Source organism: Quercus robur, chromosome 12, assembly GCF_932294415.1.
Source record: "Quercus robur chromosome 12, dhQueRobu3.1, whole genome shotgun sequence".
Lineage (NCBI taxonomy): Eukaryota > Viridiplantae > Streptophyta > Magnoliopsida > Fagales > Fagaceae > Quercus > Quercus robur.
The window spans coordinates 18,344,264-18,354,490 of NC_065545.1; the positions used below are offsets into that span (position 1 = coordinate 18,344,264).

The 10,227-nt window shown below is 31.8% G+C and overlaps 1 protein-coding gene across 2 annotated transcripts; it reads left to right on the plus strand.

Moving 5' to 3' along the window:
- Window positions 1-5,726: 5,726 nt before the first annotated feature.
- LOC126710250 (probable indole-3-pyruvate monooxygenase YUCCA10) lies at window positions 5,727-9,381 on the plus strand. Of its 2 annotated transcripts, none has more exons than XM_050410631.1 (4): window positions 5,727-6,478; window positions 6,603-6,836; window positions 7,599-7,724; window positions 8,949-9,381. In XM_050410631.1, the coding sequence occupies exons 1-4, from the start codon at window positions 5,867-5,869 to the stop codon at window positions 9,114-9,116; spliced, it is 1,140 nt and encodes a 379-aa protein (XP_050266588.1). In that variant the 5' UTR covers window positions 5,727-5,866; the 3' UTR covers window positions 9,117-9,381. The 2 variants fall into 2 exon arrangements, with proteins under 2 accessions (XP_050266588.1, XP_050266589.1); XM_050410632.1 differs by having other exon boundaries at window positions 5,736-6,478; window positions 8,952-9,381.
- The last annotated feature ends 846 nt before the right edge of the window (window positions 9,382-10,227 follow it).

The window sequence follows — 10,227 nt, forward strand, 5'->3', positions numbered from 1 at the left end:
CCTTTGGCTACGATGGCTTCTTAAGGATTTAGGTGTGTCCACATCCTCTGTTACTCCTCTTTATTGTGACAACCAGAGTGCCATTCATATTGCTCACAATGATGTCTTCCATGAACGGACTAAACACATCGAGATTGATTGTCATTTTATCCGTTATCATCTTGTCCATGGTGCTCTCAAGCTTTTCTTCGTCTCCTCCAAAGATCAACTTGCAGATATCTTCACCAAGTCACTTCCTAAGGGACGCACTCGTGATTTGGTTGACAACCTTAAACTGGTCTCACATCCACCTTGAGTTTGAGGGGAGCTGTTAACATATATTATGTTATGGGCTTTAGTCCCAGCTAGGTTACTTGTATAGCACACTTATACTTGTACTACACTTTACTTGTACCGCACACATATGTCTCCTATATTAAAGCACTGATGTATATTCTTTATTGTGACAACCAGAGTGTCATTCATATTACACACAATGATGTCTTTCATGAACGGACTAAACACATCGAGATTGATTGTCATTTTATCCGTTATCATCTTGTCCATGGTGCTCTTAAGCTTTTCTCCGTCTCCTCCAAAGATCAACTTACAAATATCTTCACCAAGTCACTTCCTAAGGGACGCACTCGTGATTTGGTTGACAAACTCAAGTTGGTCTCACATCCACCTTGAGTTTGAGGGGGGCTGTTAACGTATATTATGTTATGGGCTTTAGGCCCAGTTAGATTACTTGTATAGTACACTTGTACTTGTACTACACTTTACTTATACCGCACACATATGCCTCCTATATAAAGGCACTGATGTATATTCTTTTGATTGGTGAAATACAATACAATCATTCTGTATTTCTAACAGTGGGAGAGATCTTCTTTAATTCGCATATCTTACAGGATCTTTTCCTTATGGGACTCCCTTGATTAGGGTTAATCGTGGGGCACAAAATATTTTCTTATATACTCATGCGTAGAGGCCATGTCAGACTCATCAAAGGTTTGCTTATCCCCTTCAGCTTCCTTTCGTCAACTTCTTATCTCGTCTGTATATTCTAGTCGTCTCATTCAGGTGTTTGTTGACCTCAGGGTGCAGCCATCGGCTTTGAGGTGAAACCGTCAACTTTATCCTATCGTTGTTTGGCTATGAACGCACAAGTGAGGTAGACGAGTTCATTAGGATCATTGTCTTTGCCTAATATAGACGAGTTTATCAATACTACAAAATTACCCTTATCACATGGAAATTGCTCTACAACAAGGATGAGAAACCATTGACTCAAGAGGAAACTAGCTAGCAAATGATCAGAGAATTCTGAATCTTTATGGGTTAATTCCTCTGGCACTGGCATCACAATGCACATGCAATGGTTATGCTATGCTGACATGAGTTTGATGTACACATGCTTACTTCTTTTTCCATCAATAAAGTGAGCGTTTGGGGTGGGCTGAATGTGGCGTTTTCAAGCTTTTTTTTTTTTTTTTCCCCTGCGTATGAATAGTAAAATCACATGATTTTACTGTACTGGGAAAAAAACACTGTTCATGCACTGTTTATATACTATTCACGCACTGTTTATATACTGTTCACGCACTGTTTATGGGTCCCACGATACTATTTACATATTTAGAAATTATTTTATTACAGTATTTTCAGTTTTCAGTTTCAGTAACAATAAGTTCAATTCAAACGAAACCAAAATCTTTTAACGTTTAGTATATAGAAGGTGACAAGTTCTTCTCAAAAACAGGGCCGGCCTAGGCCTACGCCTCTGGCGCCCTTATTAGAGAAAGCCGCAAAATTCTAATATGGAGAATTGCAAGGGTCGGCAGGGCACGGTAACCAAGGAAATAGAAAAGATAGCATGTGTATATATTGATAGCATATGTATGTATTGCAAGAGATTTTTTAATTTTCTGTTACCAAAAGAAAAAGAGATTTTTTTAATTTTCTACCTTTAGAGAGAGTAGTGAGTAAAATCTCAAAGAGCTAGTTATACACGGAAATTGCTATGCAACAGGATGAGAAACCACTGACTCAACAGGAAACTAGCTAGCAAATGATCAGAGAGTTCTGAATCTTTATGGGTTAATTCCTCTGGCACTGGCCGCACAATGCACATGCAATGGTTATGCTATGCTGACATGAGTTTTGATGTACACCTGCTTACTTCTTTTTCCACCAATCAAGTCTTTTTACGTATAGTATATAGACGGTGACAATTAGTTCTTCTCAAAAACAGGGCCGGCCTAGGCCTACGCCCCTGGCGCCCTTATTAGAGAAAGCCCCAAATTTTGGGACAAAAAATTGAAATATATTTTTAAAAAATTTTTGGGATATAGAAAAAAAAAAAAATATATATATATATATATATAGTTTTACATTTTTTTTCTTCTATTTTTAAGAAGTCTCAAAGAATTGAGTAATGTTAAAGATAATACAACTTTAAAATACATAGGGTTTACAAATATGTGTCATTGATCATAAGAAATAATTCAAATAAAAAAATGCTAAAAATATTATAAATTTTATTTCAAAACATTTATAAATTGATGTACTAACAATTAATATGATTTGTGGATGTTAACAATATATTAAATGTATTTTTAAATTACTTTTTTTGTAATTGGTGATATATCTTTATAAGGCTCATATTTTAAAATTTATAATATCCCTAACATTATTCATTCAAATACTTGTTTATTATCTTCTTGAAGTGTCATTACTAATCACATTCATTGCTACATCGTTTGTGAGTTTTTTGTAGTAAAATTTGTTATAGCTTTAGTATTCCTTCAAAAAAAAAAATCACATATTACAAGATAAAAAGAATGGATTTTTGTTATAAAAAATTATGATATTAAAAACTAGTTAAATATTATTTAAATAATAACAAAAATGCCCCATTTAAATATATCGTCTTAGACCTTAAAGTTTGTTGTGCTGGCATTGCTCAAAAATGATCTTTTAGATATATATATATATATATATATATATATATAAATTGACATTTGTATACAAAATATTTATGAGTTTTTTTTTATATAAAATTTTAATTATGAGTTATGATCGTGTCTATTTTTAAATTTCAACTTGTATTTTTATATGCATTTTTATGTATGTATGTGCTTTGAATTTGTCTTAATATACAAATATCATGGTTTGGTATTTCAAACAAAAATTCTTAGTTTTATTTATATCTATATACAATAAGTGTAGATATAAACACACAAGTGCTAAGGTAACATAAGTCTTAATAAAAGTAATGTTAACAGTGGGTTCATGTGAAAATGATGTTATTTCAATTACAACTTATTAACATCAATAATGACTTAACTTGACTTCAGAAAAAAAAAAAAAAAAAAAAAAGTAAAGAGCAACCCTCTAACTTGACTGGTTTTCCTTGACTTGACTTATCCAATTGATATTTTAATGCTTGAGTTCATATTACAGGACAACTCAAATTACTCCATTTTCTACCATTAAATTCAATTAACTTAATAAATCCGAACTTACTGAATTTTATCTTCTATAATAAGATTTATTTATTTGTTTATTTTTGAATTTGATAGTTGAAGAATGGGAGGGGGAATTTTTTTTTTTTTTTTGAAAGATAGTTTCAACTTATAATATGCTATTAATGATTGTTATTCATCATCAAATCAAGATACTAATTGACAAAAAAAAAATACGAATTAAACTAAATGGAAACCAAGAAAGGAAATTGAAACTTAAATATATCTATTGAAAATGTTAAAAAGTGATGTATGAATTGCAAAACTCTGACCATACCTTAATTACTTTCTAGAAAAAACTATCATAACATGATTTATTGATGTTAATTTACTGTTAATATTATATCTATATTATATTATGGCCCACAGACAAAAACTTTATGCCTGCCTTAATTGAATCTCACTTATAATAAAATAATCACACAGATACGATTTGCACACTTTTCTTCACATATTTTTAATCATTTTTATCAATTCACACAAACCCTCAAATTCGTAACCAAGAGCTAGTGGAATTATATATGTTACCGTGTGTATTGGATTTCTGCCTTGGAAACTTTTTTTTCTTTTTTTCTTTCTTTCTTTTCTTGGGCAGCTTACTTTTAAAAGTAGTGTACCTTTTAAAGTTTTAAAAAACTATAAAATAAAAAAATAAAAAATCTTTTCAATAAATAGGGTTTTAATGGAAAATATTTAGAAAAAAAATTTAATAAATTGTATGTAAATATTAGGTTTTAATGATTAGAAAAATCTTTTTTACCTGTAATAATCTTCTATTTATGATTTGCTGAGAAAATATTGTAGACGTAGCATGTTTCTTATTTGAATAAAGGATTTAGAATCGATTCTTATCTTGAAAGAAAAAGAAAAGGAAAAAAAAAATATCTTTGTTTGATTTGATGATAAAAAACAATTATGATTAAAAATGGCTAAAACCTATGATCACGTAGGTACTTAACCCGACACGACCCAAAATTTTTTTGAGTATTACCCTACCAATTTTGGGCAAAACAAAATTAGATTGAGTTTAGATGAAAACCCGAATGTCTGGCTGTTACCCAAATCCGATCCATTAAAAAAAAAAGAAAAAAGAAAAGAAAAGTGGCAGCATCAGGAGTAGGGATGGCAGTGGGGCGGGGCGAGGCCAAAGGATGGGGTCTTCGTTCCTGCCCCGCATGGTTTTGTCTTGCCCATCCCTGCCCCGCTCCGCATGATGGGGAAAACTTTCTCATCCTATCCCCGCCCCTTGGGGCCCAACGAAGCCCCGTCCTATCCCGTTAAACTCTACTTTTTGTTAATTTGCCCTACAGCTAATACAATTTTTTTAATGAAAAATATTTCATTGATAAAAATATACTTGAAATTATAATTAAATTTATCCCATCAAATCAAATCAATTTTTTAATATATCCAAGTGTTTAACAAGACAATCATTAAAAAAAAAAAAAAATTCTCATAGTATAACACATAACAAAATAAAGGAAGAAAACCACATTAGGTAGAATAAAATAAGTTAATATTAATATGTTTATTTAAATAGTAAGGTTTTAGGGTATAATAAACTTACAATTATAACCCTTAGCAACGCGGGGTGGGATGGATCTAAAAAATCTAAATTCATTCTGGTCCTACCCCGTGGTGCGGGGCTAAAATCTTACTCTATCACCATCCCACCACTTTGCAAGGCAGGAAAAACCTGCACGAGATAAAGGGAGAGGGGTGGGGAAAAATTGTCATCTTTCATAAGGAGAAAATTAAAACGTGGCACTCCCACCTCCTTAATAATTTATTATTAATAAACCCACGTAAACACAATATATTAACTACCTACCCTACGTCAGCAACCTTCGTTTTCCTCTACAGTTTAACGTCTCTCTGACTCTGTCTTCTGCAAATTTATTAATCATCAAGCATCAATGGCAAAGCTCAAGGGTAATCTAACTTTAAAAAATATATCTTTACCCATCCCTCTCTTTTGTGTGCGAAGTACAAACATGCAGTAGGCTTGGATTTTGGTTATTTACTTCTTCTTCTTTTTTTTTTTTTTTGAGAATGAATGATGGTTATTTACTTATACATTAGCTTTGTAAAATCTTTGTATGAGAATCCACGGACAAGAATTTCGGATAGTTACCAGGTACCATCTCTAGATTCATATAAAAAGAATAAATTGGGTAAACTTAGTCAGGGTAAGTTCTTTTTAACCAAAGAAATGAAATTCACCAAAAGAATATGTGTGGATATATAAAGGCAACCCCATTCCATATATTATGTAGGCCTTTGCTTAGCTCTCTTTACTTCCTTCTTTGTAAAAAGAAAATACAGCAACCTTAGCAAACAGTGACTCAAAAACAAATATGCAGGAACAAATAGCAATAATAGTTGGATCAGGCCCCTCTGGGCTTGCCACAGCTGCTTGCCTAAGCCAGCAATCAATCCCATACATAATTCTTGAGAGAGAAGAATGTATTGCTTCTATATGGAAGAAATATTCCTATGATCGTCTTCACCTTCACCTTGCAAAGCAATTTTGTGAACTCCCTCACATGTCATTCCCTGCCTCTTATCCCACCTTTGTGCCCAAAAAGATGTTCATACAGTACTTAGATGACTATGTCTCCCATTTCAACATTAGTCCTATGTTCCAAAGAACTGTGGAGTCTGCTGAGTACAATGAAGTTTCCAAGAGATGGATTGTTAAGGCTAGGAATGCAAGTTCAGGAGAGGTTGAGATATATAGTGCAAAGTTTTTAGTGGTGGCCACTGGGGAAACAACCAACCCTTATACCCCAGAGGTTGCAGGGTTAAACACTTTCCCTGGTGAGGTTCTTCATTCTACTCAGTATAAGTCAGGGAAGGAGTTCAAAAACAAGAATGTTTTGGTTGTTGGGTCTGGGAATTCTGGAGTGGAAATTGCTCTGGACCTTGCAAATCATGGTGCCAAAACTTCCATTATTTTTCGAAGCCCGGTATGAAATTAACCACGTCTAACTTAGATTTAATTTTTCTTACATGGGTCATCGTTATTAGTACAAAATTTAATATATCTATGCATCATGGTTACAATTACCAATTATTGGATTATATATACAGGCTCATTTTCTCTCAAGGGAGATGGTGTACTTGGGCTTAACCATGTTGAAGTATTTTCCTGTTAGCTTGGTGGATTTCTTGATGGTCATGCTTAGCAAGCTGGTTTATGGGGACCTGACCAAGTATGGGATAGGAAGGCCTACAGAGGGTCCTTTTTATATGAAGGTTAAGTACGGCAAGTATCCACTTTTTGATGTTGGTACATATAAAAAGATCAAGTCAGGAGAAATTCAGGTAAGAATTTTGAGTGAGGGAATGGTTCGTGTACTTAAAAAAGTAAAATTAATTCTTTAGAATTGTTTGTGGTATCAGAGGTAAATTTGATCTACACTAATTAAAACTATAAGTTGGATTAGTTTTTACTTGTTCTGTAAGTACACGGATATGCAATGAGTTCAAGTTGTTAGAGGATTTTCAGTAGATCCAATCTAACGTCATCTTGTCATTGTCCATGAAATTAAATCTCAGGTCAATTCCTCAAAACTCTCATTGTAAGAAAAGAAATAATAACTTTATATGTTAGGTGGTTGAATGAAAAGGATACTACAATTTTTTGGGGGGCCAATTGTGTTCCACTCTAATGGATACCATTCCACAATTACTTTTCTAACTTGTTCATGGCGAGCAAAGAATTGACTACAATGATTTCTTAAGAGCAATACTATATATTTTTTTCAATAGTTGAGTTAGGAAGTTTATAGTGGTCTAGTATTGACATCACTTTTTTATTATCTACTACTAACAATCTGTTATATTAGAAGGTGTCAAATTTCTTGTGTCAATAGAGTATAGATTTTCTCTTTTATGAAATGGTAAAGTTTAGAAGACCAATGAAATCTTATACAATACACTTTACTTTATCTTTTAGGCTCCTGTTTGTCCTTTTTCATATGCCTTTTTTTCTTTTCTTTTTTTTGTTTTGTTTGTTTTGTTTGTTTTTTTTTTTTTTATGAGAAAAACATGCTTGTTTGTTTTATTGATCCACATGTTACGCAGGTTTTGCCGGCAGAAATAATTAAAGTTCAAGGCAATGACATACTATTCAAGAATGATAAGTTACATCCATTTGACACCATTATTTTTTGTACTGGATTTAAGAGGTCGACAAACTTTTGGCTTAAGGTATTTGATAGAGTACTCTTTGTGTTAGCCCTTTATTTTATTTTGAGATTTTTTTAAATATAATATTATTTCTAATTTATCATTTACTTTTATTTGAAAGGTAATATCCTAATTTTTACTTGTTTTATTTCAGTTTAAATTAAAGTGTAGTTTTGAAAGCTTAGACCTATTTATTTGAAAGAAAATACATAAATGATATTTTTTTAAATTTGAATTTTCTAAACATCAACAATAACATGGAACTAGGAAATATCCTACCGTAATAGTAGGTGATGAAGTTGTCCAATTTTGTCTAGGAAAAAAAAAATATAATAAAGAATATTTTAGTGAAGGAAATAAATTCTCCAATCTTTTTAAAATATTGACTAAAGTACATTTTTGGTCCTTAAAGTTTAAGATTGTTTTCATTTTGACCTTTTAGGTTTCAAAATTTTCATTTTGGCCATGCATGTTTGATTAAGTTTTTTGTTTGGCCCTTTACCTTTCAAAATTTTCATTTCTATGAAGAGTCAAACAGAAAATTGAATCTAACATGAAGGGCTAAACTGAAAATTGAATTTAATATGAATGGTCAAAATGAAAATTTTGAAATGTAAATGGATATGAAAAGAAAATCAAACATGAAAGGTTAAAATGAAAATTTGAAACATAAAGGTTCAAAGTAAAAACAAATCCAAAACTTAAAGGTAAAAAATGTACTCTAATCTAAAATACTCTGTATTGTGTTTTTGGTAGGAGGACTGACTACTGAGGACTCAAGAGAAACCATCAATCAAATGTTTTTATACCTAACGCAAATATAAACATAAACATAAACGTAAATGACAGTAACATAAATTGGGGTTTATTTGGTTTAGGAAATTAGGAGTTGACTCAATTATTTAAGATTTGGTGGATCTATTTTACTGGTAAGGAGGACCATTAGGCAAGTGTGACATGGTCCTTCTAGATGTGTTAATAATTTCTCGTTTGGTGGGGTGAAAAATGTGACTTAATTTGGTTTATTTTCCTTGTTAAATACAACTTATAAAGTTTCTTTTTCCCCCTTAGATATATCTAATATCTTATTCAAATTTCACTTATTAACACAAACTTCACAAGAATTCCACTTTTAAAAATAACACTAAAAAAATTTAACTTGTACCAAATAGATACCATACTAGAACTATTTTTTTTTTTAATTTAAACAAAATGGTTCTTAATTAACTATTTTATTGTTATAAGCAGGGGGTTGAATATCTTTTGAATGAGGATGGACTTGCAAAACCTGCTTATCCTAACCATTGGAAGGGAAAGAATGGCTTATACTGTGTTGGACTATCTAGAAGAGGGTTATATGGAGCTAGTGCCGATGCCCAAAACATAGCCAATGATATCAAGTCCATTACATAATGTCTCAAAAAAGGGAAAAGAGAGAGAGAGAGAGAGAGAATAATAAAATAGGTTATTGTTGTGATATAATCTAGTTTTGTTTGTTGCTTTGGTTAAGCATGAGTATTGTGAGAATTAGAAAGTGATGCAAAGCAAGTGAAAACTGAAAAGGACTTTTTTCAAGAACTTTAGAATAAAAAAAGAGGAACAATAGAGAAGAAGTCTACTCTAAATAATATGATCATTCTATAATGTATTTAGAATTGTTAAATCATATTTACATTAATGATTGTGATAGCTATACATGCTAGAGGGCTGAGTTATCTTAGTAAAATCTACAGCCTTCTTCTTAAAAAAAAAGTCTCTCTCAAAGGATCATACGTAAGTTGCTTAAATTATAAACAACATCTTTAAATGAAACTTCAATCTCTGGCATCAATCATCAAGCTTTTATGAAACTTCAGCAGCTTATTAAAAAAAAAAAAAAAAAACCTGTACCAGAGCGTGTACTATATTACATTTATATAAAATTTAAAAATGTTAGTTACAGTTTGATTATGTACAGAATGTGTAGAAAACAACTTTCGGATTTGGCAAAGCTGAGAAATACCAAACTAATTTGGATGGATAATTAATTACAAAAAATAAAAAATTCCTTTTCAAACTGCAACAACAAAAATACTGCAAGTCATCACATAATATACCCATCTTGTAGTTAACTCCTGTGTACCTCGAGTCCTAATTTGTAATCTTTCAAGGTGATGGACCCTTGGTGATTGATGCCATAAAGGCATAAACAACCAATCCTCAAAAGAATCAGGAGAAATTAGATCTCAAGTGTTTATATTCAGTAAAGCTAGGAACACAATAAAAATTCACTAACATTTTGTAACGTTCCCGAATTTTAGTCTATCTCATCAGAAATGCACCATCATATGCAGTTTAAGTTTATTTGAATGGCCCGTTAGATGGTAGATTAATTTGAAAATATTGTGAAATTATCATACGTTTTGCCGGCACTCTGGATATTTTCTCTATATTTGTTCTCATCCCTTTAGGTTTTTTTGTTTGTAACCTAAGAGATGCTATATTGTTGCCCACAAAATTGAATCTTGGCCTGGCTCTTGTACTG

Coding starts and splice junctions, on each gene's coding strand:
- LOC126710250 (XM_050410631.1), top strand. CDS start 5,867: ATGCAGGAACAAATAGCAATAATAGTTGGATCAGGCCCCTCTGGGCTT. Junction 6,837..7,598: donor TCAAGTCAGGAGAAATTCAG/GTAAGAATTTTG, acceptor CATGTTACGCAG/GTTTTGCCGGCAGAAATAAT. Junction 7,725..8,948: donor CGACAAACTTTTGGCTTAAG/GTATTTGATAGA, acceptor TATTGTTATAAG/CAGGGGGTTGAATATCTTTT.